Source organism: Protopterus annectens, chromosome 6.part0, assembly GCF_019279795.1.
Source record: "Protopterus annectens isolate FY-2018-M chromosome 6.part0, PAN1.0, whole genome shotgun sequence".
In the NCBI taxonomy this organism is placed as follows: domain Eukaryota; kingdom Metazoa; phylum Chordata; order Ceratodontiformes; family Protopteridae; genus Protopterus; species Protopterus annectens.
The window spans coordinates 475,066,741-475,094,599 of record NC_056737.1 but is presented as its reverse complement, the minus strand read 5'-3'; the positions used below and the strand labels follow the sequence as shown (position 1 = coordinate 475,094,599).

Below are 27,859 nucleotides of genomic sequence, written 5' to 3'. Positions count from 1 at the left end.
GTACCGGACTTGGATCCTTTTGCTCTGCATCAGAACCTGTACTTGCTGACGAATTGCAGACAACCCTTCTGGTGGTAGCCTTGCAAACATATCCCTTGTGTCGAAGTCTGCTCTTATGTAAGTGATAGACTGACAGGGCAACAAGGCAGATTTTTCGAAATTTATAGTGATGCAGAGCTGTGAGCAAATTGTGATTGTGTAGTCCCGTGCTTGTATGAGTTGATGCCTGGTGGTAGCAGTAAGGAGCCAGTCATCTAGATACGGAAACACCTGGAATCCTTGACGCCTCAGGTGAGCAGTGATTACTGACATACATTTGGTGAACACCCTAGGGGCTGTGGTAAGACCAAAGGGCAGAGCTCTGAACTGATAATGACTGGCCCCCAGCCGGAAGCAAAGATATCTGCTGGAGCGCCTGTCCATCTTTATGTGGTAGTACGCGTCCTGAAGATCTATAGAGCACATCCAATTGTCCTGACCCAGAAAGGGTAGAATGGACTGTAGCGTGACCATCCGAAACTTCGTTCTTTGCACAGACCGGTTTAGTCTGCTGAGATCCAGAATTGGTCTCCAGTCCCCTGTCTTTTTTGGTGCTAAAAAGAACCTAGAGTAAGTTTCGGATCCGGGCTGGTCTGCCGGGACTTCCTGGATGGCTCTTTTTTCTAGCAGTTTTGAAACTTCTACTACTGCTTGCTCCTTCAGATTGGGTGGAACACCTGGGAGGATCTTCTTTGACTGTAAAGGGGGTTGATGGAAAGGAATTTTGTAACCTCCGGATATAACGGACCGTACTCATCTGTCTTGTGTTAAACTTCACCAGGCTTTTGGGTACAGCGAAAGTCTTCCCCCAACTGCCTCCAGAGTTGTGCAGCCGGGCAACCCTTCAGGGATGCTGGAAGGGCTTATCAGAGAAGGATTCTCTGTTGCCCTGGTTCTGCGGACCCCCTCTGCCACGAGGGTGGCATCTTATTGTTTTCCCCACTGCCTCTGGAGGAAAAATCACTACGCATCAGGCAAGGCTCCCTGTGATTTACGGAACCACATCTTCCCACTCTTCTGACCCTTTGGGAAGGGTCTACAGGGAGAGGAAAAACGGACTCCCACGGCAGAGATAGTTTTGCCTTCTTGCTCACACCTAGTCAAAGTGTCTTTCACCTGTGGTCCAAAAAGAAAGGAACCATCAAAGGGAGTGTTGGTGAAGGACGCTCGAAAGGGTTCCACAAAGTTACACAGCCGCATCCAGGCATGCCTCCTAAGGGCCACCCCGGTACCTGCGGCTCTACTCGACCCATCGGTTGCATAGGAAATGAGCCTCATGGAGGAGCTAACAACAGAATTAAGCGTCGCTAGCTGGGAAGCTACCTTGGCTTGTGCTCCCTCAGCTGTTGGATCTTGGAGGGTATCTCCAAGCTATTTAAGGAGATCTCTCTGAAGTCGGGTAAAGTGACACAGGTAGTTCAGTGACCTCAGAGAAGGTCGCTGAAGCGAACATTCGCTTCCCATATCTGTCCATCACCCTGGACACCTTGTTACGGAGATGGACAGATGAAGAGGTCTCAGCTAACTCTTTTTTGGTGGCTGCTGCTACCACCATAGCATCAACAGGGACACCTTTCTAAAGGAACCGTTTATCCTGGGGTGCTGTAATAAATTTACTAGGTCTCCTCGGAGTTGGTTGCACTGTATCCGGAGCTGACCAAGCCTTTCAAGCCACCACTGTCATAAGTGGATCGAAAGGCGGAGACACCCAGGAGGTGGAAGGTCGGGAACTGAAGACATCCAGAAATACAGACTCATCCTCAGAAGGGGCTAGGGGATTCCAGTTCCCCCTCTGCTTAAGCATTTCTAGGATGTCCGAGAAGGAAACATCCTCAGAGGGGGATCTCGGGGACCCTTCCGAATCATCTAAGTCTGTATCAGAAGTGACAGACTCGGGGGAGTCCATGTGCTTCCACTTACACTTCTTCTTCCAAGGGGACTCTTCTGAGTGATCAGGAGAGGCCTCAGACGAGGAGGAAACACCCAATGGGGTGTCCTGGAGCATCGGTTCCCTACGCTTAGGGTCTGGAGGAGGAGCAGAGGTTGGCACAGGCACTACAGGGGACGGAGCTGGTGGGGCCGATAGTGGAGCTGACTCAGGGGACAGCACACTCCGCATGACATCGAAGGCGTCCCTGCCATGATGCAGAGAAAGCTCTGGTTCTGAAGAAATAGGAATCTTTCTCCGCACAGAGGGAGACTGCTCCGAGGCCGATGTAGGAGCTGAGCTCACCTGCGCCAAAGCTCCGAGAGGGAGAACGGGGTCGGACAAGGGTCCGATGCCAATCGCCCCCTCGGAGCAGATGAGGGAGCCCCGGCACCCAGATCCCTCGATGGAAGGCACCACTGAGGAAATTGGAGCCGACGTCGGAACCGAAGGAGATAGAGTTATCGGAGCCGACGGTTCCATTACTCTAGCCCCAACGAACTCAGGCTCCGAACTCATTGGAGTCGGAGGAGGAACATCGAGAGAACTGGATGGAGCCGATACCTGTTGAGGAGGGCTGGACAACAATTTGGCTAGTGCCTGCGACTTTAGCAACCTACTGACCACTCTCTCCACATCATGATCCGACAGCCTAGAGGATTGAGAGGATCAGTGACTACGCTCGCTCTGAAATAAAGGAGCCAGAGGAGCCGAATGCACCGATTATAGTGAAGGGGACCTCAGCCTCTTGTGGCTTCGTGATGGCTCCGAAGCCTCTGATGGAGCTGATGGGGAGATTGTCTTGTCGGTGCCAGCTGGAACCGACGTAGAAGATCAATCCTGAACCGAAAACCGCTCCGAACTTGGAGCCAACGGCTTAGTGGATTTAGGGGATTTCACAGGCTGTGAGCTCTTGGCCGGTGAATCTTAGGGTTTTAAAATACCCCTAAAAATAAGCTTATTCTTACGCCCCTGCAGGACTCTTGGACTAACAGGCATGGCAAATAGAACAAGAGTCCTGCAGGTGCACAGCACCTAAACAATAGACGCAAGAAGTGTGCCCATCTGTCAGAGACATTTTCTGACAGCATGAGTCACACTTCTTGAACCCAGAAACCTTGGATTCCTTTGACATCATTAAAAGTAGAAGGAAAAACAAGAACAATAACAACCAGAAGCAATATACAGTCTACCTAAAAAAAAAAAAACACACTACTAGAAAGACTATAGCTAATTTTTTTTTTTTTTTTTTAAAGATAATAGGAAAGCCTCTAACTTAAATGGCTAGCCTATAAGAGAAAGGCAGAAGGAAAGCCTCTAACTTAAACGGCTAACCTGACAAGAAGAGGTAGGGGGGGAAGGGGGGGGGAGAACTCTCTAAGTTAGAGTTCTACAAAAAAGGGAGGGATACTACAAGCTAAACAACTATCACAACAACAAAACTATCGTTAATAATAAAAAACTGGAAGGGTTGAATTCTAGTGAAGAAAGTTATACAAAAAATTTTACAAGCCTGAGCCAGAAAAACGACACCTCGCAGCTGAAGCGGCAAACGAGATCTGGGTAGCTATCGCTAGGAATCATAGGATAAGGGGTAGCCTCGAGCCAGTAAACAGCTCTCGAGCTATTGAAGATGGCCGAGTCAGAGCAGAGGATCGGCTCCAAACCCAACCAGCAAGAACGAAGGCGAGATAGGCAACTTAACATGCATGCTTCTCTTTGATTGAGAGAAAGTGTGTGTGAATACAACTGTGGGCAGAGGGGACAGGTGGCTGTACCATGAAAAAAGTGTAGGCTGCTCCCCTCCCTACCACCAGACTTATCAGCGAATGGTGGGCCAAATGGGGTTCCAGGGCAAAACAAATGTATAGAAGGGCTCTTATCTTTCTAAGAACTGTCTGCACCCCCCTAAACGGCATGAGCCAGAAGATTAAGGGTAAAAGAAGCCAACAGATAAGGTCATGGGGATAAAAAATGTTCTCTAAGTAATTGTGTATTCTCTAAAGCATTTTTTCCCCTCAGATTACTGGGAATTATTATTTTGTCAACTGTGACCATTAAGCAATCGCACACAACCAGCATCTTTCTGGAATGATTTTTTTTCTTAACCTGTTATTTTTCCTCAGGCCAGCCTTTTGCTATAACATCTTCCAGTAAAATATATTTTCAAGTTAATTTTAGTACATCTCAAATTCTTTAATTTCATCACCGGCCAACTACAATACTACTGCTGAACGTTTCAAAACTCATGTATCTCTTGTAAATATGGTATGCTAAACATGCTTTCCACAAATAAACTCCTTGCCTGGCCAATATTTAATTTTCTGGTCACTCTTCTGCAGGTAAACATCCTCTGTGATCTTGGGATGTGCCTTACAGAAAGTCTTTTTGAATACGCTTTACAGAGGTTTATGGTCCCTTTCCACCAAAATGTCTTTAAAAGCACGAACTTCAGACATCAGTGCTTTACTGCTGACTGCTTCTTTTCTGTCCAAGAATATCTCATTTGTGCCTCTAAGTAATCCTGACCAAAAAGCAAATGGTCAGTTCTTTTGTACAACCACCGCACCTACATCATGCTGACTTGGCATCTATTTGCAACATGATTGGCTTTATTCACATCATATTAAAGCTTATGCCTACATGTTTAGTGAACTTTTTACTACACATTTCCTAATTTACAACTTGTTCTAAAAGCTTTTTTATATGCATAGTTATATCAAAATGTATTTAGTGCAAAGTCTGCAAAATACTGGATCATTCTTAGATGCCTCTGTAGCTCCTGCCTGTCTTCAGGCCTTGGCACTTTTACAACTATTTTTTCTGCATTCAGCACACATTCGTCATCAGGGTTCGCTCGCTCTCTCTAATGCTAGACTGCTGAGGGAAAGATGATGAGACAATCGTTACAAATTATGCAGAGGCCTCACTACAATTACTAATAATTTTTACCAGCCGGGTAACTGGACTGGTTCTTCTCTTTCCAGCAATACCCAAGGCCAAAGACAGAGTAAAGAAAAACAAAATAGGAACAGCACACAGTACCTTTAAAGTCCAGAAATTATAATGAATAACAATGAATCAGAATGGTTGCTCAGGAATAAAGCTGAACATGATGCCCTGATTTTACCAGCAATCATGTAGAATTAACAGTATACATGTCACAGATGTTCTTAACAATATGATTAAAAAAGTGAATCATTCCTTCCAGTCTCTAGCTTATTACCATCAACCCCACTTGTACTGTAAATGCAGAAATAAAAAAAATTCAGCTCTTACTCACTTTAAATTTGTTTCAGTCTCTCTTGACCCATTCTGATTCAAGTCATCTAAAAGTTCAACTAAAAGAGAAAAAGAAAGTGTCTTTTAACTATGAACAAGAGCACATCATCCAATAGAAAACAGAATGGTCTTGACATCAAAATATTTCACTCAGTTTGCATATTCTTTGCAGCTCTTGGTTCTCTGTCACAGTTCCCATCTGGAGAACATTCTGTGCAGACTCACCATGTCTTCCCGGGGCTACCAACGTTTCTAATGGGCACTTTCCTCACACTGCTGTCAACTATTTATTTATTTATTGACATTTGGTGACTGGGAAAGTCCACTGGATTGGGGACCCATTTTCAGTGGAGGCCCGGGGAGAAAAGCTCCGCAATTAACAATAAAAGTAAAATAAGTAAAAAACTTTATACAAATAAATAGCAACAGTAAGCAGAGGTTTAAGGTTTTACAGATATAGTTTGAAGAGAAAAAAGTTAAAAACACTTGTATACAATGTACAACTTATTAATATGAATTAAAAACCTTAGGTAACCAATGGTATTGTAGTACAAGGTAATTGAGGTGTTACAGGGGTAGCGTTGTTACCTCACAGCAAGAGGTTCTCCCGTTCGATTCTCAGCTTGGCTTGTGAGTGCCTTCTGTGTGGAGTCTGCATGTCCTCCCCGCAGTAGGGTAGCATTCGAAAGACATGCGTGCGTAAATGGGCGTGCCTTCGTTGAAGGTTGGGCGTCGAGCTGGCACCTTGGAGTTTCGTAAAAAAAATCTACTGCCAATCATTAGCGGACCGGAGTTCCACTGTGGTGACCCCTTACCGGGGAAAAAAGCCAAAAGACAAACAACAACTTTGGTATCTTATGAAACATGACAAAAAAGTAAAACGCATAGCAGTGATGGAGCTAATACTATCAGGGTAGGCTCCCCCCCCCCTCTTTTTGATTATGGAGCTGGCTTACAAATTATGTAGCCCTGGTTTATGGTGGCTTTATTCACTGACATTGGCATTCATGGCTGTCAAGGAGATATGTTTTTAATGTTACTATGAATTTCTTTATGCAGCCTATTTGGGTAATATGGAAGGGTAGGGAGTTCCATTTTTTAGCAATGCTATATGAGAACAGGCATTGCCCAGCTCTTTTATTTGGCTTAGTTACATTTAGAAGTGATTTACTGGAGGATCGAAGGGTGCGTGCAGGGACATAACTTAGAAGTATTGATGACAGTGCTGGACAGTTATTTGGTGTATAAATTAGTTTGTGAGCTAGCATTAGTTGGGTATAGCAAAGATAATTAGGGAAATCCAACCAGTTCAGTTCATTTATTGCTTGGCAATGGTGTGAATGGTTTGGCTTTCCTAAGGCAAATGTTGCTACTTTATAGTAGCAGGACTGGAGCTTGTGGCTGAGAGAGGAGTGAAGGTTAGTAAAGATGGTGCTACTATAGAGTAAGGTCGGGATTAGTAAAGTGCTTGCTAGCTTTGTTTTGGTGTCATTGTCCATGTAAAGCTTATGGCGATAGAGTTTGCCAAGTTTGAAGTGTGTTTTCTTTACTGTGTTGAGGATATGTGTTTCAAAGGGGAGTTTATTATCAATTGTAATGCCCAGTAGTTTGGCAGATTTTACTATTTCTATTTCAGTTATGTCTTTAGCATAAATGTTGAAGTCTGTGTCTGGTGCTTTTGATGAGAATAATAGAAGTTTAGTTTTTTTGGTATTTAGTAGAAGTTGAGAATTGTTTAGCCAAGATTCAATATCTGTAAAGCATTTTGAGTAGCTGAGAGTAGGTCGGAGAAGTTGTTGAGGTTGAGATTATAGTTGAATAGTCAGAGTACTGGATAATTTTACCTAGTTGTGTGACTTTGTAGAGGTCATTGATAAAGATGTTGAAAAGTAATGGACTCAGAATGGAACCCTGTGAGACTCCTATGCTGTTTGACAGGTAATTGGATTGAGCATTTTGCCACTTTAGAGATTGTTGTCTATTTTTAAGGTATGATGTAAACCAGTTGAGGGATGTAGGGCCACAGCCAAGCTTAGTCAATTGGGTCAAAAGTTTAGTATGTGATACTGTGTCAAAAGCCTTAGATAAATCAAGCAGGATTACTAATGTAGGGTGACCTGCATCAACAGTATTGGTGAAGGAAAATAAGGCTGTGGTGGTGCTGTGTTTTGGGCGAAAACCATGTTGAATGGGGGAGAGAAGGTTGTCAGTAAAGTACTTGATTAACTGTATGTGTACACACTTTTCACATATTTTGAATAAAGGAGAAAGTAAAGAAATGGGGCGATAGAGAGGTCATGAGAGTTTCCACCTTTATGCAGGGGAGTGATAATAGATTTTTTTCCATAGATGTGGAACACAGCCTTCTGTAATACAGCAGTGGTGGTGCTGCGGTAGCATTGTCGCCTCAGTTAGACGTTACCCGTTCGATTCTCAGGTAGAGCGTCTTCTGTGTGGCGACATCCGTGAACGGGCGTTCACTCATTGAAGGTTGTGCGTTAGGCCCGGCCAGCCAGCACGTAAAACTCTACTGCCAATCATTAGCGGACTGGAGTTCCACTGTGGCGACCCCTAACCGGGAAAAGCCGAAAGACACAAAAACAAACTGGGTATGAAATCGCATTTCCTGCTAACAAAGTATTCTGGGGGGGAAATTATCTGCAGAAAGAGAGCATGGTTTTAGCTTTTTAAGTAGCTTACATATAAGGGATGTGGGTATTGGTTGGATAGAGAATGAGTGATTTGTGTGAGTACTGGAATTGTTGTCAGGAAGAGTAGGTGAGTTGCCAGTTAGTTTGGGGTTATCTGTATTTTGGGAGTGTGGGCTTGGGTTTGTTGGGGAGTCTTTGATTAAGTTTTGAATGATGGTAATGAAGTGGGTATTAAAGTTGTGGGAGATTTGTTGAGGGGTCTTGTCTGGTGCAGGAGATGGATTCTGAATAGTGCCAGGGTTAAGAAGGCTGGAGACTGATTTCTATAATTTCCTAGGATCATTTTGTAGGGATGTTAGTCCAGAGGAGAAATATTTTTATCTTGTATTACTAGTGTTTTGAAGCTGGTTTTGTTTTGTTGTGTTTTTGTATCTTTATGCCAAGTTTTCCATGCTTTGTCTCTTTGGAGGCTACATTGTTTGTTTATTTTTGTTAGCCATGGGGCGTGATTTACTTTTGTTTGCTTGACACATACGGGGGCTAGACTGTTGAGTGTATATATGAAGAGATTATTAAAGTAATTAACTGCTTCATCTAGTGGAAGTGTGTTCCAGTTTAGGTTTTTTAAAATGCTTGAGAATTTATTCTGGTGAAAGTAGGCTAGGTTTCTGGATGCTTTGTAGGAGAGAGTTTTGGCTATGTGAGAGTGTGTCTTGTGGGTGTATGCTGGGAGGTGATCACTTAGTATACTGGGTAGGGTTCCAGAATTGGAGTAATTGTGGAGGTGAGTAACTAATATCCAGTCTAAGACATATTCTGAATGTGTAGATAGGCCGTGAGTGGGAGTATTGATAAGCTAGGTAAAACTATGCAGGTTTCTGCTGTTGATTGGGAAGTTGGGGGTAAGACTTTGCCAAATGATATTTGCATCTCCTAGGATTATAGTTTAATTTGATATATTTTGGTTTATCCATGTTAAGAATTCTTCTAAGATGGGAATGTTTTGGCCTGGAGGGATATAGACTACTGCAATAGTTAGGGTTTTTTTGTTGTTTAAATGGAGAGTTGCTATGTGAAATTCTAGGTTTTGAAGGGTGGGGGCAGCTTTAGTGTAGGGAGTTATGTTTAGGGTATCTTGGTATAATAAAACTAGTTGGGTAAAATGACAGTCCTCAAGCACCTATACATGTCAATACAATGCACATGTTGGTACTTATCCTATGATGGAACAGCTTCCCCATCCAGCAACAGTTTTCTGCTTTATGCAGATTCCATTGCCAGGATAGGACTGCTACCCCAAGACTCTTGAGAAGGACAAAGAAGGTACCGGAACACAGAACAAAAGAAGTTATGTACTCGCTGTAACGTTCCATCTCTATTGTCAATTTTTCATCTCTCCTCACATATGGGTCCAGATCTGATAAATCGCATCAGACTCGGCCGCTACTAAGCTTGTGGCAACCAAAAAGCTCTTGGATACCTCCAATTACCCACAATGCATCTCTCCCCATTACCTCAGATGATCTTTGCTAGAATTATTACCACAGACGAATGAATTTTAGTTTCGAATGTATTTTAGTTTTTAATGCCAAAAAGATTTTTAAGGAGACCATTTCTGAAGTATAAGAAAAAGAAACAATCTAAGACTTGAAATCCTCTTCCCGTTGAACCAGGAACCCCAAGGAAGAGGGTTAGAGAATGGGATGTGAGGACAGATGAAAAATTGCAATACAGATGAAACATTATGGTGAGTACACAACTTCTTTATCTGATAGTCGATTTTTTATCTCATCCTCACATATGGGAGGGTTCCCAACTACCTTTACCCCAGGTGGACTCACAGGAGAATGTTCCTCAGAACCACTGAACCAAATGGGAGGTTCCTCCCTGGAGACCAGCTCCAACTTGTAATGAGAGATAAAAGTATGATGGTTTGCCCAAGTGGCTGCTGTACAAATAATGAGCTCGAATGGATTTGAAAGGGTTTCATGCCTTTTGAAGAATAAAAGGAAATGCAATGAGAAAGCCATTTTGACAAGGTAACTTTGGAAACTGGTAGGCCTTTTCTAGATCCCACAAAGGCAATAAATAATTGAAATTCTTTCCAAAACTCTTTAGTTCTATGTAAATAGAAACGTAATGGTCTATGAATATCCAATAAGTGCAGGACATATTTGTCCTCATTACTGAGATTAGGGAAGAACACAGGTAAATGTATGGTCTGATTAATACTTGTTTGCAAAACAACTTTAGACAGAAAGAAGCTGTTGGTACGCAAAGAGCCTCTCTTTATGAGAGACCAAATACAGAGGCTGGGAAGATACCGCCTTAATTTCTGATGTCCTCCTCACAGAAGTGATGGCCACCAAGAAAACAGTTTTCCAGGACAGGAACTTAATATCTCAAGTGGCAACAGGTTCGATGGGCAGTTGAACAATCAGACATTGTACCAAATTAAGGTCCCAAGGAGGAGAAGGATCCTTATGTGGAGGCATTAACAATATGGTTTAGAAGGCATTGCAAAGTTTGTGGGAAATGAGAGGTAAGTCGTCTATCCCAATGTGAAAATTTGGGATGGCTGCTAACTGTACCTTAATAGTAGAAGCAGCAGCTCCATTACTGAAAAGATGGACTAAAATAATAGAATAGACTGACTAGAAGCAGTAAGAGGATCCATATCATATTGACGAGCCGAAATTACAAACCTCTACCATTTACTCCTATAGAGAGTTTTTGAGTGGATGGCTTATGGGAGAACATCAAAATATGACGGACCGGACCAGGCAGGACAGCATAGGTTGTCTGGCAATGAACGGAACTGGAGGAACCAAGCCATCAGCTTGAAATTGTTAAGGTTGGGATGAAGAATTCCTACTGGGTGTGACAGATCCAGAAATGGTTCCAGAATCCAGGGTTCCTTCTGTAGGTGAGGCCAGAGGAAGGGAAACCAGATTTGTCAAGGCCAAAATGTGGCAATGAGGATTACTGTGCTCTTCAACCTTTTGGCTTCCTGAAGGAATTTGGGAATCAAGGGAATGGGGGAAAAGCATACTAACACACTGGGATGCCAATCGTTCATTAGAGCATCCCTCGGGGACTGCCCAGGTGGGGGTATTAGGGCAAAGTCGCTGCTGCATTCGTTGTTTAGGGGAGAGGCAAACAGATCACAGCAAGGCTGACCCCATGTGCAGAAAAAGTTCTCTGCTATGCTCTGGATAAGGGGCAACTTGTGAGGGATGAGAATGACTCTGCTCAACTTGTCCACTAAGACATTTGATCTTCCTGGAATGTGTGTTGCTATAAGAAAGCAGTTGGATGAAATCTCCCACTGCCACACTCTGAGCGCTTCTCAACACAGAGGGTATGATCTGGTTCCTCCTTGTTTATGTACCAGATCACCAACATGTCTGACTGAATCGCTACCATCCCCAGAGGAACAGCAGTCAAATGTCTGCAATGCTAGAAGCACTACCCTCATCTCCAGGATGTTTATGGGGAGCTTAGCCTCGTCTATGGACCAGGTTCCTTGGACAGTCTTCCCCAGATAATGATGCCCCCCCAATCTGGGAAGCATACATGGTCACAGTAGCCTGTAGTTGAGGGGGAACAAAAGGTCGACCTTATGTCACCTGTTCTGAACGAATCCACCATGAAAGATTCTTTTAGCATATGTCCGTTATAAGAATTTGGTGAGACATTGGTCGGTGGATTATTGACCATTGAGCAGCCAGAAGCCATTGCAGAATCCGCACAGGAAACTTGCCTAATGGAACAAACAACTGCCGTGGCCATAGATCCCAACGCCTGTAAAACAAGGTGGGCAGCTGCCTTCTTGTTCCTGATTAATTTTAACGTTTGCCTTCTGACTGCAAAACTTCCTCCTTCCAGAGTGTTAATCATTTGAGTGGTGTCTAGCAGAGCTCCTATGAACTTTAGTGTTTAAGTAGGTTCCAGATGAGATTTTTGACAATTTATGGTTATGCCTAGCTCAGAACAAACTTGAAAGTCTCTTGCGCGGATAAGTAGATGCCTGGTCATGGCGAATATGAGCCAGTCCTCTTAAATCAGGAAACACCCAGAATTCTTGTCATCTCAGGTGTGCCCCAACCACTGCCATGCATTTGGTGAACACTCTGGAGGCAGGAGTGAGACCAAAGGGCAGTGCTCTGAACTGGTAATGACTGGCTCCTAGCCGGAAGTGTAAATAGAGCATCTGTCCATTTCTATATAGTAGCACGCATTCTGAAGATCTACAGAGCACATCCAGTCATCCTGTTCCAGAAATGGAAGTATGGACTGAACAGTGACCATTCAGAATTTGCATTGTTGGACTGACTTGTTCAATCTGCCAAGATTGGTCTCCAGTCCCCTGTTTTCTTTGGAACCAAAAAGAATCCTCTCTGACCTCTGGGGACCTCTTGGATGACATTTTTCTAGCAGCCATTGGATGTGAATGACTGCCTGATCCCTTTGACTGAGTGGAATGTCTGGAATCCTCTTGTTGGGAGGATGTTGTTGAGAAAAGGGAATTTGGTAACCCTAGGATATTATCCTCTGCACCCACATATCAGAAGTCATCTTTTGCCAGGCTCTCCAGTGAAGGGGTAGTCAACCCCCGATTGCCTCCAGAGGTGGACAATCAGGCCTCTTCAGGAGCTCTGAAAGGGCTTCCCAAAGACAGACTCCCAGGACACTTGGTTCTGCACACTTCCTCTGCCGTGAGGGCAGAATCTTCCACTATTGTTCCCCCCTCTGCCTCTGGGGAAAAAAAGCTCTCCATGTAGGTCTTGATAGGACCCTTAAAACTTCTTGAAGCATTATTGTTCCTCTGCCTCTCTGACCCTTACGATAAGGGCTCTGAGGAGCAGAGAAATGTATGGCCATGGCATAAAGTCTTGCCTTCCTTCTCACACCTGGACAGCATATCTTTGACTTTGGAACCAAAAAGAGACGTGCTGCTAAATGGAGCATTGACAAAGACGTTCAGCAAAATCACAAAGGCACATCCATGCATGCATCCTCAAAGAGATGCCGGAACCAGCCACTCAACTCATTCCTTCGGCTGCATGCATGATAAGCCTCATGAAGGAGTTAGCTGATGAATGTAGAGTGGCTAGCTGGGAAGCTACTTTTTCTATTGCTCTCAGCTACTGCTCCTTCAAGAGTCTTGATCAGATCCCTTTGTAACCTGGTGAAATGCGAAAGATAATTCAGCGATCACAAGGCAAAGGTCACTGAAGAGAACACTCGAGTCCCACATCTCTCCATCATACTAGAATCCTTATTAGGAGGATGGATAGTTGAACTCTCCTCAGAAAGTTCCTTCTTGGTCACTGCCAGCACAAACATTGCATCTACTACAACCCCTTTCGTCCAGAAGGCTTTGTCAGATGGAGCAGTGATAATTTTATTTGGTCTCCAGGGACTAGGCTCGATGGAATCCATGACCTCCCATGCCCACCGAAAGATCAAACCTATCAGCATATTGGTGGGTGGAGTCACACAGGACGTAGATGGGTGGGAATCAAAGGCCACCAGATACACCAACTCCTCAGGTGAAGGACTACTGGACTGCCAGCCACCCATGTTTCAGAATCCCTAGAATCTCCCCAAAGTAAACATCCTCAAGGGGTGACTGTGTGGATGCTTCTCCCTCACAGAGGTCAGTGTCTTCCGTAGCAGACTCCTCTGTGAAGTCCAAATGCTTCCTCTTGCAAAGTCTCTTCCTACGGACCTCCTCAGTGGGGTAATCTGGGGAAGTATCGGAAGAGGCAAGGGTACCCAGATTGGTATCCTGGTGCTGGAGGTCCCACTGTCCCTGTGGAACATCCTGGTAAGAACAGGAACACAAGGTATCTTGATGGGATTGCAGATCCAAGGTGGCAAGTGACCTTTTAGATGCAGTGGCAGCTACAGCCCTCTCAAAAAAGCCCCAAAGGCTGACTGCTCCTGAATGGATGAGGACTCCGGCTCCAAAAAGCCATACTTTTGCGATGGGGTCCCCTCCAGTCCAGAAGACAGTTTGCCAGGGATTGAAGCTAGAGCTGAGCTCATCTTTGCTGATGCCCCAAGGTGCATAGACTGCTCCAAAGACCTGGGAGTCAAGTGCACTAGAGGTTCATGAGGCTCACTATGGCTCTGAGAACTCTCCAGCTCCATAAAACCCGAAGATCTCTGAGCAAAGGTCTAATCCGAGGAAGCGGACATCTTCAGATCAGAGGTGAAAGGCACTGGGAGTATCGGATCTGACAACTCTGAAGCTTGCCCTTAACACGGAAGAGGAAGAGGGGAAGTGTACGGTTATGACAGAACTGGCACCTAAGGGTCAAGGCCAAGGGGATTTAGTGATGTCCTGCACCCACAAAATCTTCTATACCAACTGTTCCACATCATCTTCAATAAGGCCCCTGGTTGAACTGGAAGAGGAGGCAGATGGGGACCTTGGTCTGGATAAGAATAAGAAAGGAAACAGTACCCTCGATGGAACCGGATCAAAGGTTGGGGAATACAGAGTCCTTGGTAGTGTCAAAATAAGCTTGAAGGGACTAGTTGTCTGATATGACATCAGTGGATCCAATCTATCCTTACTACATAAAATCGGAGCAAAAGAAGCCGGATCCAACGCAGTAGTGACCAGCACCAAAGGCTCCAAGTCACAAACTCCACAGGCTTGGGGAATTTTAACATTTTTGCTCTTGGCTCCAAAGAATCCATCAGTGCCGAAAAGGGTCTCTGCTTTCCTTTATCAGTGGATTTTGATTTAAGTGATGAAGCAGGACTCGAATGAGCCGATTTAGTTTTTGTGGCATAGCCTGATTTTTCTTTACTGCCAGAAATAGTCTCAAAGGCAGAAGGTAATATGCCCCTCAAGATGAGCTTATTTTTTCTTTCAACCAAAAATTGATGGTTGAAAGAATGGCAAAACGCACAATCCTCTTGCACGTAAAGGGGCCCAAGACAACAGACACACGGAGTGCGATTCATTAAAAGGAATCTTGTGCCCGCACTTTATGCATTTTTTAAATCCAGCAGGTTTTTCTTGTTTCTCCACCACAATGCAAGAAATACAGGCAGAAAAGCCACTCATACAGACACACACACACTTACAGAAGAACAGAGAAAGGGAGGAAAGTTTTTTTTTTTTTAATAGGAATAGATGGAAGTAGAATGAAGAAAACTACTAACAATAGTAGTTAAAAAAAATCATTTAAAAGGTAAAAGGGGAAGGAAGTAACCTATAAAATGATGGTCACTGGTCGGAAAGTGAAAGACAACAAGAGAGAGAAAACGAAAGTAACGTAATAAAAACTGGTTACTGTAAAGGAAGGGTCATTAATGACAAGGGAGAGAGAGAAAAGACTAAATACACTAATGTAGAGAAAAACAGAATACAGAAGAGACATTTTTAATAACATGACCTGATAACCCAAGAGCTAGCTGATCAGACCACATCTTTGCAAAGCAGTAAACCAGATCTGAGGTAATGGGGAGAGATGCATTGTGGGTAACGGGAGGTATCCAAGACTTTTTTGGCTGCCTCGGGCTTAGTAAAGGCCAAGTCGGATCCGATGGATCGGATCCAGACCCATATGTAAGGATGAGATGAAAAACTGACAATATCAGATCTATTGTTTTTATGAGTAAGCCCACAAGTCAGACGTTGCCTGTGTACTATGCAATTCAAGGCAATAAAGAATGAATAACGAAATTCAAAACAATGAATTCTAATAATTTTTCAGTGACTGCGCTCTGTGGTAGCATTTATCCCAAGTATAACTTTCCTCTCCACCCCCCAATTCAACACAACTGGGGGGGGGGGGGGGGGTGTCAAGAATTACTCAAAAAAAAAATCTTTTATATTCGTAGTCCAAGCAAGGAACAGTAACAGAGAAAAGCAAATATCAATATCAAACTTACAACTTTGTGAAACTGACACTTTCTAAATGTACCAAAGGTTTAGGAAAAAAAACACAAAAGTTGTATACTTACTACAACAATAGATTCATGATGTCAGTCTCCATCTTGTTCAACTTGTGGGTTTTCCCATCTGACTCGGATCAGACACCGGCCAATTCCAAAGTCTTCTACTTGCTTGGCTCCACCTCTATTACCCATAACTCCTCACTCTTCATCCTAACCCTCAGATCGAGTCTGCCTCATGACAACCACTTTTCAATATCTATATCTTTATCTATACTTACTAAAAAATGGTTCCTCTGCCAAGGAAGATGCAGGACTCCAAACATAAGGAGCACACAACCTCCACAGTCCCATCATCAGAGAAGGAAAAGATCACTATACCAACAAAGGGCAGAGGGGGACGAATGTTTAAAGAGACGGAGACAACACAGATATATCATAAGTATATAACTTTTGTATCTGATGTTGTCTGCTCCATCTGGTTTCAACTTGTGGAACAGTCCCCAGCTATGAAAAATTCATCAGAAGGAACCAAGGAAGGAAATTCTGCAACAAAGTGGAGCCAAAGGAAGCCCTGAATCTAGATTGAGCATCCAGCTTTATTATGCAACACAAAAATGCGGTGACCCAGCCAAGAATCATTTGCACAAACTTCATTCATTGATACTCCAGAAAAGAAAGCTGTAGAAGCAGCCATGGCCGTTGTGGGATGACCCTTAGGCTTGTATGGAAGGATCTTGCCTTTTAAAGAATATGCAAACTAAATACAATCTGACAGCAACTTGGATAAAGTCATTTTGGACACAGGTGAGTTCAGCCTGGATTTTGAAAAGGAGACAAATAATTGACTGGATTTTTTGAAAGCTTTGATACGGTCAAAATAAAATATCAATTCCCTGTGTACTTTAAATAAAGCAAAAAGTATTCTCCTCTAAAGGAGAAAATGAGAAAAAACATAGTAAATAGAACTTACGTTTATTCTCTTAACTCTACCTTTGGCAGAAAAGAAAGATTTGTACGAAGAGAAACTCTGTCTTAAGAAGGGGAAAAATCAAGAGCTAGCAACTCCAAAACCTTCCTCAAGTAACTGCCGCCAAAAAACAGTTTTCCAAGATAAGAGTTTCAAGTCAGAAGTAGCTGATGGTTCAAATAGACGGCTTGCATGGACCTGCAACACAAGGCAAATCTCAGGGAGGGACCAGATCCCAAACTGGGGGAAGATAGCAAAGTACCACCCTTCAGGAACACCTGGAAAATCTTGAGGGAAGCCAGCGGCACACTGTCCCCTGCCAACATGAAAATTAGAAATAGCTGCCAATTGCACATTAATCATAGAAAACTGAAATAACTCAGTGAGAAAATCCAAAACAGATTCTAAAGGGGCAGAGAAGGGGTCAAGTCCCAGAGATGCTGCCCACATAAAAAGAAGTTATGTACCTACATAACGTTCCATGTTAGTTGTCTTCATCTCGCCTTCCTTCTTGCTGGTTGGGATCGGAGCCAATTCTCGGCTCCGACTCTGCTATCTTCAATAGCTCGAGAGCTGTTTACTGGCTCGAGGCTACCCCTTATTCCATAATGCCTAGCGACAGCTACCCAGAGCTTGTTTGAAATAGCTAACTCCAGACAGAACAAGAGAATAAACCAGTCAAATAATCAGTTGACTATACCTGCCATATTCTCTAAGTCTAGAGAGGAAAAACAAGAGAACACACAGCCAGTGAAACAAACTCCTCTCGGTCCACTAGGACAGGGGGACGGAGGGTGGGACGCAAAAAGGAAGGTGAGATGAAGACAACTAACATGGAACGTTATGGTAGGTACATAACTTCTTTATGTTAAGTTGTCTATCTCGCCTTCGTTCTTGCTGGCTGGGACAGCGTCCCTAGCACCTAATATCCTGGGTGGCTCAGTGGAACAGACTCTTCAGAACAGTGGAACCAAAGTCAGCTCTGCTCCTGGAGACCATATCCAACTTGTAATGAGAAATAAAGGTATGAGGGTTTGCCCACGTGGCAGCTGCACATATAGAATCCATGGGCAACCTAGACTGGAAGGCTACAGAGGTGGCCAAGGCCCTAGTAGAATGACCTTTTGGTTTAATAGGTAACTCTCTGTTCCTTAACTGATAAATGAAAGTAATAGTGTGCGACAACCATCTAGATAAGGTTACCTTGGAAACTAGGAGACCTTGTTTGCCCAAGAAATAAGAAAGGAATAGTTGGTCCGACTTCCTTATTTCCTTAGTTCTGTGCAGGTAAAAACGCAATTGCCTATAAACGTCCAATTGGTGTAGTTTGTACTCTGCCTTGTTGGTATGATTAGGGAAAAACACAGGAAGATCTATAGATTGGTTTCAATTATTTTCTGAGCAGACTTTAGGAAGAAATGAGGGATTAGTACACAGAGCAACCCTGTCCTTATGAAAAACCAAGTATGGAGGACGAATACATAGCGCCTGAAGTTTGGAGACGCATCTGGCTGAAGTAATAGCTACCAGAAAGAGTGTCTTCCAAGATAGAAACTTGATAGAGCAGGACGCTGCTGGTTCAAAAGGGGGCAGAATTAAGGAGGTTAGGACTAAATCAAGGTCCCAAGGAGGAGGGGGATCTCTCACTGGAGGCCTAAGAAGAGTTGTCCCTCTCAAAAAAAGCTTTACAGAGCTTATGAGACAATGTTAGAATGCGAAAAGCCAAAATGAAAGTTAGAAATGCCTGCCAATTGTACCCTGATCGTAGCAGAAGCGGACCTGGAGTGAAACAGATGTGCTAGGAATTCCAGGATTTCGTGGACTGCGGCTGAAAAGGGATCCACATTCCTAGCCTTTGCCCAACAAGAAAAAACGTTTCCATTTGCTAGCATAAGTTTTCCTCATTGTAGACTTGAGAGGAGACGATAATCTCACGGACTGCTGGGAAGCCTGGCTAAGGTTGGAAGTGGAGCAACCAAGCTGTGAGCTGGAGAGTTTTGAGGGACTGATACAACCCGCCTGATTGATGAACCAGGTCATCTGGAATTGGGTCCAGAGTCTAGGCCTGATCGAGAAGGTAAGGTGCAGGAACGGGAACCATATCTGTCAAGGCCAGCAGGGGGCAATGAGGATCATTTTGCAACCCAACGATATTGCTTTCTGTACAAGTTTGGGTATCAGGGGGAAAGGAGGAAAGGTATAAAGAAGCCCCTGGGGCCAAACGTGGACTAGAGCGTCTCTGGGTATGTGACCCGAAAGCGGAAGGAGGGAGAAGTAGTTGCTGCATTTGCTGTTGAAGGGGTTGACAGAGATCGTAGCAAGGCTATCCCCATTTGCGGAAAATAAGATTCGCAACTTCCTGATTCAGAGACCACTCGTGAGGCATGAAGATATCTCTGCTGAGCCTGTCCGCTATGAAGTTGGATCTCCCAGGGATGCGCGTTGCAATCAGAAAACATTGGGAGGAAATCGCCCACTGCCAAAGTCTGAGTGATTCTCAACACAGGGGGGAGGATCTGGTTCCGCCCTGCTTGTTGATGTACCACACCACTGACATGTTGTCCATTTGAATAACAATGGTCCCAGAAGGAAGAGAGTCTTGAAGGGCTTGCAACGTCAGGAGCACAGCTCTCATTTCCAGGGCATTTATGTGCAGATGGTACTCGTGAGGTTTCCAAGTGCCTTGGATTGCCCTGCCCAGATAATGCCCACCCCACCTTATCAGGGAGGCATCTGTCGTCACTGTGGCTACCGGAGGGGGTTGTATGAAAGGTCTGCCCTGAGTAAATAGCGGAGAGACCATCCACCAAGAAAGATGTCTTTTGCATGCATCCGTGATCATGAGAGTCATGGGTAGGTCTTGGAAAGACCACTGCGCAAACAGAAGCCACTGAAGAATTCTCATATGAAAGCGCGCTAGTGGGATTAGAAGAATGGCTGCTGCCATGGAACCCAGAGTTTGAAGGACGTACCTGACTTGGATCCTTTTGCTCTGCATCAGAACCTGTACCTGCTGACGAATTGCGGACATGCTTTCCAGTGGTAGCCTTGCAAACATATCCCTTATGTCTAAGTCTGCTCATATGCAAGTGATAGATTGACAGGGCAACAAGGCAGATTTTTCGAAATTTATTGTAATGTCTAGCTAGGAGCAGATTGTGATTGTGTAGTCCCGTGCTTGTATGAGTTGATGCCTGGTGGTAGCAGTAAGGAGCCAGTCGTCTAGATACGGAAACACCTGGAATCCTTGACGTCTCAGGTGAGCCGTGACCACTGCCATACATTTGGTGAACACCCTGGGGGCTGTGGTGAGACCAAAGGGCAGAGCTCTGAACTGATAATGACTGGCCCCCAGCCAGAAGCGAAGATATCTCCTGGAGCGCCTGTCCATCTTGATATGGTAGTACGCATCCTGAAGATCTATCGAGCACATCCAATTGTCCTGACCCAGAAAGGGTAGAATGGACTGTAGCATGACCATCCGAAACTTTGTTCTTTGCACAGACCTGTTTAGTCTGCTGAGATCCAGAATCGGTCTCCAGTTCCCTATCTTTTTTGGTACTAAAAAGAACCTTGAGTAAGTTCCGGATCCATGCTAGTCTGCCAGGACTTCCTGGATGGCTGTTTTTTCTAGCAGTTTTGAAACTTCTATTACTGCTTGCTCCTTTAGATAAGGTGGAGCATCTGGGAGGGTCTTCCTTGACTGTAAACGGGGTTGATGGAAGGGAATTTTGTAACCTCAGACCCATTTGTCTTGTGTTAAACTTTGCCAGGCTTTTGGGTACAGCGAAAGTCTCCCCCCCCCCCCCGACTACCTCCAGAGTTGAGCAGCCGGGCAACCCTTCAGGGATGCTGGAAGGGCTTATCAGTGAAGGATTCTCTGTTGCCCTGGTATTATTGTTTCCCCCTCTGCCTCTGAAGGAAAAATCACTACGTGTGTCAGGCAAGGCTCCCTAATATTTACAGAACCACATCTTCCCACTCTTCTGACCTTTGGGGTAAGGTCTAGAGGGAGTGGAAAAACGGACTCCCACGATAGAGTCTTGCCTTCTTGCTCACACCTAGTCAAAGTGTCTTTCACCTGTGGTCCAAAAAGAAAGGAACCATCAAAGGGAGTGTTGGTGAAGGATGCTCGAAAGGGTTCTGCAAAGTTACACAGCCGCATCCATGCATGCCTCCTAAGGACCACACCCATACCTGCGGCTCTATTCGCCCCATCGGCTGCATAGGAAATGAGCCTCATGGAGGAGTTAACAGAATTAGGCGTCGCTAGCTGGGAAGCTACCTTGGCTTGTGCTCCCTCAGCTGTTGGATCTTGAAGAGTATCTCCAAGCTCTTTAAGGAGATCCCTCTGAAGGCAGGTAAAATGACATAGGTAGTTCAGTGACCTCATAGAGAAGGTCGCGGAAGTGAACATTCGCTTCCCGTATCTGTACATCGTCCTAGACTCCTTGTTAGGGGGATGGACAGATGAAGAGGTCTCCGCTAACTCTTTTTTGGTGGCTGCTGCTACCACCATGGTATCAACAGGAACACCTTTCAAAAGGAATTGCTTATCCTGGGGTGCTGTAATGAATTTACTAGGTCTCCTCGGACTTGGTTCCACTGTATCCGGAGCTGACCAAGCCTTTCGAGCCACCACAGTCATAAGTGGACTGAAAGGCGGAGACACCCAGGAGGTGGAAGGTCGGGAACGGAAAGCATCCAGAAATACAGACTCATCCTTGGTAGGGGCTAGGGGATTCCAGATCCCCCTCTGCTTAAGCATTTCTAGGATGTCAGAGAAGGAAACATCTTCAGAGGGGGATCTTGGGGACCCTTCCGAATCATCCAAGTCTGTATCTGAAGTGACAGACTCTGGGGAGTCAATGTGCTTCCTCTTACACTTTTTCTTCTGAGGGGGCTCCTCTGAGTGATCAGGAGAGGCCTCAGAAGAGGAGGAAACACCCAACGGGGTGTCCTGGAGCATCGGTTCCCTACGCGTAGGGTCTGGAGGAGGAACAGAGGTTGGCACAGGCACTACAGGGGACGCAGCCGGTGGGGCTGGAAGTGGAGCTGACTCAGAGGACAGCACACTCCGCATGGCATCGAAGGCGTCCCTGCCATGATGCAGAGAAAGCTCCGGTTCCGAAGAAGTAGAAATCTTTCTCCGCACCGAGGGGGACGGCTCCGAGGCTGATGTTGGAGCCGAGCTCACCTGCGCCGAAGCTCCTAGAGGGAGAACGGGGTCGGACAAGGGTCCGATGCCACTCACCCCGTCGGAGCCAACGAGGGAGCCATGGCGCCCAGATCCCTCAATGGAAGGTACCGAGGGAATCTGAGCTGAAGTTCGGAACCGAAGAAGATGAGAGTTATCGGAGCCAACGGTTCTACTACTTGAACCCCAACGAACTCTGGCTCTGAACTCATTGGAGTCGGAGGAGGATCATCAAGAGAAGTGGACAGAGCCGATACCGGTTGAGAAGGGCTGGACAACAATTTAGCTAGTGCCTGCAACTTTAGCAACCTAGTGACCACTCTCTCCACATCATGATCGACAACCTAGAGGATCGAGAGTAGTGACAGGATCGGTGACTACGCTCGCTCTGAAGTAAAGGAGACAGAGGAGCCGAATGCACCGACTCAAGGGAAGGGGACCTCAGCCTCTTGTGGCTCCGCGACGGCTCCGCAGTCTCTGATGGAGCCGATGGGGCGACTGTCTTGTGGGTGCCAGCCGGAACCGACATAAAAGGTAAATCCTGAACCGAAAACTGCTCCGAAACTGGAGCCGACGGCTTAGTGGATTTAGGGGATTTCACTGGCTGTGAGCTCTTGGCTGGTGAATCCTGGGGTTTTAAAAGACCTCTAAGAATCAACTTATTCTTACGCTCCTGCAGGACTCTTGGACTAAAGGCATGGCAAATAGAACAAGAGTCCTGCAGGTGCATGGCACCTAAACAATAGACGCAAGAAGTGTGCCCATCTGTCAGAGACAGTTTCTGACAGCATGAGTCACACTTCTTAAACCCAGAAACCTTAGATTCCTTTGACATACTTTACTGTAGAAGGAAACCAACCAATTTTAAACAATAAAAGAAGCAATAGTCAGTCTACAAGAACCAAAAAAAACACACCTACTAGAAAGGCTGCAGATAAAGGGTTTTTTTTTTTTACGATGATAATAGCAAAGCCTCTAATTTAAACGGCTAACCTGGAATGAAGGGGGGAGGGGAGGGGGAAAACTCTAAGTTAAACGAGTTCTACAAAAAGGAGGGCTACTATATAATAATAATAAGTTATGTACTCACCATAACGTTCCATCTGAGTAGGTAAACTTCATTTGTCAGCAACCTTTGGGAATCTGATCCGACCTCGGATCCGAGCCGGCAGTTTTCAACAGCTTTAGATCCGAGCTCCAAGCTCCTCCCCCTACCCATAATCCCCTGCCAACCCTGACTGACCCCAGATCAAGTTTGCCCAACAGCAGAAACTGCTAGCAATGATTAATCCCAAGATAAGTGGGTAAAACCCATGGACCTGAGTATGAGAACATTTGCAAGTGAGGGGGCAGGAGGGAGGGACAGTTGCTGACAAATGAAGTTTACCTACTCAGATGGAACGTCATGGTGAGTACATAACTTCTTAATCTGAAGTAAACAACTTCATTTGTGCAGCAACCTTTGGGACAGAGTCCCCAGCTACCTGAATCTTGGGAGGCCTTCATGGAAGGATGTTCTGGAGCACTGCAGAGCCAAAGGATGCTCTCCCTCTGGAGATAATGTCCAATTTGTAGTGATTGATAAAAGTATGAGATGAAGCCCAAGTGGGTGCCGAGCAAATATCATCCAAAGAAACTCTAGCTCTAAAAGCCGCAGAGGTAGACATAGATCGAGTAGAGTGGGCATGGACTCCCTGAGGTGCGGGCCTGCCCGAACTTTCGAACGCTAAAAGGATACACTGTGAAATCCATCTAGAGAGTGTGACTTTAGACACAGATTTACCCAAGTTAAATCTGGCAAAGGAGACGAACAACTGGTCGGATTTCCTATGACCAGATGTCCTGTGGATGTAGAAGCAAAGTTGTCTATGCACATCCAATGAGTGTAATTTGCATTCCCCTTTGTTATGGTAGTTAGGAAAAAAGACCAGCAAGTTGATGGACTGGTTAATATTTGACTCAGAGGCAACTTTGGGAAGAAAGGAGGGATTGGTCCTGAGGTAAACTCTATCCTTGTGAAAGGTCCAGTATGGGGGTTTTACACAGAGAGCCTGTAGTTCAGAGACCCTTCGAGCCGAGGTGATAGCGACAAGAAAGGCAGTTTTCCATGATAAGAATTTAAGATCTATGGAAGCTGCAGGCTCAAATGGGGGAGCTGTCAAGGCCTGAAGCACCAGTGTTAAATCCCAAGGAGGGACTACATCCTTCACTGGGGGTCTGAGCAGAAAGGTGCCCTTCAAAAAGGTCTTACACAATTTCGTGGTGATCAAAGGGCCCAATTCATTTCCAACGGGATAATGAGAGATAGCGGCTAGTTGGACCTTGACTGTGGAGGAACTAGCTCCCTGATGAAACAGTCCTGACAGAAAGTCTAATACAGCGGGCAGAGGAGCTGTAAAAGGATCCAAATTTTTGCGTTCCGCCCAAATGGAGAAACGTTTCCATTTGCTGCTATAGATCTTTCTAGTAGAAGGCTTCTGCGCAGCTACTAGAATGGTTTTAACTGGGGAAGAGCTACTGGGAGTCCTAGCTATGAGTGGAACTGGAGCAGCCAAGCTGAGCTTGAGGTTGTCCAGGTTCGGGACTGGGAGATCTAGGGGGTGGGATATTAGATCCGGACGGGGACCCAGAATACAAGGAGGATTCACCAGATGAGACAAAAGGTAAGGGACCCAGGTTTGACGAGGCCAAAACGGGGCAATGAGGATTATCCTGCTCCCCAACCGACTGGCTTTCTGAAGAAACTTCAGCATTAGAAGAAGAGGAGGGTAAGCATAAAGAAGACCGGGAGGCCAAGCATGCACCAGAGCATCTCTCGGGGGTTCCCCGGAGGGGGAAATGAGAGCGAAGTAGTCGTAACATTTTGTGTTCGAGTGAGAGGCAAAGAGATCGCAACAGGGTTTACCCCATTTGGCAAAGATCCGATTCGCTATCTCGGGATTCAGAGACAACTCATATGGTAACAGGATGGTGAGACTTAAGTCTGTCCGCTAGGATGTTGGACCGTCCCGGAATGTGCGTTGCTATGAGAAAGCGGTTGGTGGAAATCACCCATTCCCACACCCTCATGGCCTCTCAACAGAGTGGGTAAGACCTGGTTCCCCATGTTTGTTGATGTACCAGACAACAGACATGTTGTCCGTCTGAATCGCAATCGTTCCTACAGGAAGAAGGTACTGAAGTGCTTGCAACGCTAACAGCACTGCCCTCATCTCTAGGACGTTGATATGCAGTGAGGTCTCCGTGAGGTCCCACGTGCCTTAGACTGTCCTGCCCGAATAATGCCCCCCCCCTTCCCCACCCGAGGCAGGAGGCGTCCGTGGTCACCGTGGCTAGTGGAGGGGTCATAGAAAAGGGGCGTCCTTGCTGAAGGTCTGGAGATTGGAGCCACCCATAGGAGGGCCCTCTTGCAGGCCCTGCTGAGAGGAACGGGATGGCTCAGAGGGTAGTGAAGAAAGGACCACTGGACCTGGAGAGTCCATTGTAAGACCCTCATGTTCAAACGTGCCATTGGCAATGGGTTGATCGCTGCCGCCATCGAGCCAAGAGCCCTCAGGACCAATTCCGCCAGGGGAGCTGGAGATTGTAGAATGGCCTGCACATGTAGCCTGAGGGATAGTAGCCAGTCTGTGGTCAAGAAAGCTAGGAGCTTGTTTGTGACCAATCTGGCCCCTATGAAGTCTATAGTCTGAGTCGGAGTAAGAGACGACTTCTCTATGTTGATAGTGATCCCCAGCCGGGGAGCTAGACGAAGAAAATAGTTTCTGGCTGTACAGAATAGATGCCTTGTCGGGGCAGTCAGGAACCAGTCGTCCAGGTACGGGAAGACCTGAATTCCCTGGAGCCTCAGGTGGGCCGCTATCACTGCTAACACTTTGGTGAACACCTTGGGGGCTGTAGTGAGACCAAAGGGGAGGACCCTGAATTGGAAATGACTGGCTCCCAGCCGGAAGCGGAGGAACCTCCTGGATCGCCTGTCCATCAGAATGTGGTAGTAAGCATCCTTGAGGTCTATAGAGCACATCCAATCGTTCTCCCACAAAAGGGGGAGAATGGATTGAAGAGTGACCATGTGGAACTTCTCTTTGGTTACTGACAGGTTCAGGGAAGAAAGGTCGAAGACCGGTCTTAAGTCCCTCGTCTTTTTTGGCACCAAGAAGAACCTGGAGTACAACCCGGACCCACACTGGTCTGGGGGGACGTGTTGGATGGCTCTTTTTTCCAGCAAATGTTGGATTTCCATTGCTGCGGCCTCCCTCTGCTCGGGTGGGACATCGGGGAGGTATCTGGGGCTGCGTGGATAACGAGAAAAGGGAATTTGGTATCCTCTGGATATGATGCGAAGCACCCAGCAGTCTGTTGTGATGGACTCCCAAGCTGCTGGGTGCTTCGAGAAACGCCCCCCCGACTGCCTCCAGAGTGGAGCAGTCGGGCAACACCTCAGGGGTGTTGCGTGGGTTGGTCCGAGAAGGGTTCTCTGGATCCAAAGTTCCGCGGGCCCCCTCTGCCTCTAGGGCAGCGTCCACCCTGCCCTCCTCTGCCGCGGAAGGGCTGGGAGTCCGGAGCGGGATGGGACTGTTGCGACTTCCGGAACCACATCTTCTGTCCCTTTTGGTTCTTAGAAAAGGACGTCTGGGGAGCAGAAAAGCAGACTCAGACGGCAAACGTCTTCCCGTCCTTTTCGCTCTGGACCAAGGTATCTCGCACGGTTTTGCCGAAGAGGGCAGAACCATCAAAAGGGGCATTAGTGAACGACGCCTTAAAGGGTTCCGCGAATTCACAGTGTCGGAGCCAGGCCTGACGTCTCATAACTAGGCCCGCTCCGCCGGCTCTAGCGGCTCCTTCCGTGGCATGAGACAAAAGCCGCATAGAGATGTTAGATATGGATCGTAGAGTGGCCATCCGGGTGGAGTGCAATTGTTTGTCCTCTGCCGACATGGACTCGTGGGGCGACACAGCGTACTCTTTGATAAGGTCCCGCTGCAGTCGGAGCACATGTGCCATGTATGAAGAACCACAAACTGCAAGCCAGCAACTTGAGCGAGATCTCTTTAAGAGACAGAAACTTAAGGAGGAGATCAAAGGGCTATGTAAAGACATTACGAACATGATTTCACATGAGGAACTTCAATCCTTTCTGGTCAAAACCAATGAACAGCTTGTCAACTATGAAAAAGAATTGATTGACAGAAAGAAAAACAAATTGGTACGTGATATTCGCGACTACGACAATAAAAGGGCGTTCCTGGTGGCAACCAATCCTAAGGGACGCAAACAACACGTGCAGTTTGAACAACAGAAGAAGGCAGGGCAGAATATGGCAGCAAGAGCGTTTACTTCTGGCGAGAGTGTGACTTCAGCTACGGAAGTAGAAACGGATGAGGATTTTCCATACCTTCCACCGGTGGGGAACAACACATATATGAATTCATTTCGGGGGGGTTATAGAGGTAGAAAACGCAGCTGGAATGGGCCAGCACAAGGCTATTATCCAGAACAGCGTACGTTTCAACGGACAAGTAAAAGAGGCAAATGGGACTAAAAATGCAATTGGTTTACCTGTATGTGAGTATGTAGTTAATTTATCAGGTTTTGAGCTCTCGGAAGCTCAGCTGTCTGTGTTAACTAAAGGGTTAAAATACATACCTACTGTGTTCCCGAGAGTACATGAATTAAAAAGTGATATCTTCCGTTTTATACGGAAGGTAAAGTTAATGCATTATTTTTCAGTGGAAAAAGTGAATAATAATGAAAACTATGGTACTGATGAACTTAGTAATAGTTCAAATGATAGTTTTTATTCATGTTGTTCTATGGAAGAAGATGAAATTGTGGGTAATAATGCATATTGTAAGTTAAACACAGACAATATA

General features: G+C 45.7%; 1 protein-coding gene across 1 annotated transcript in view; it reads right to left on the bottom strand.

Annotated features, from left to right (window-relative positions):
* Positions 1 to 27,859, bottom strand: part of EXD1 (exonuclease 3'-5' domain containing 1) — a 1,269,330-nt gene that overhangs the window by 1,136,753 nt on the left and 104,718 nt on the right. The window contains exon 3 of the mRNA XM_044074207.1: positions 5,250 to 5,307. Within this exon, the coding sequence (XP_043930142.1) occupies positions 5,250 to 5,307 (58 nt within the window). The remainder of the gene's footprint in view (positions 1 to 5,249; positions 5,308 to 27,859) is intronic.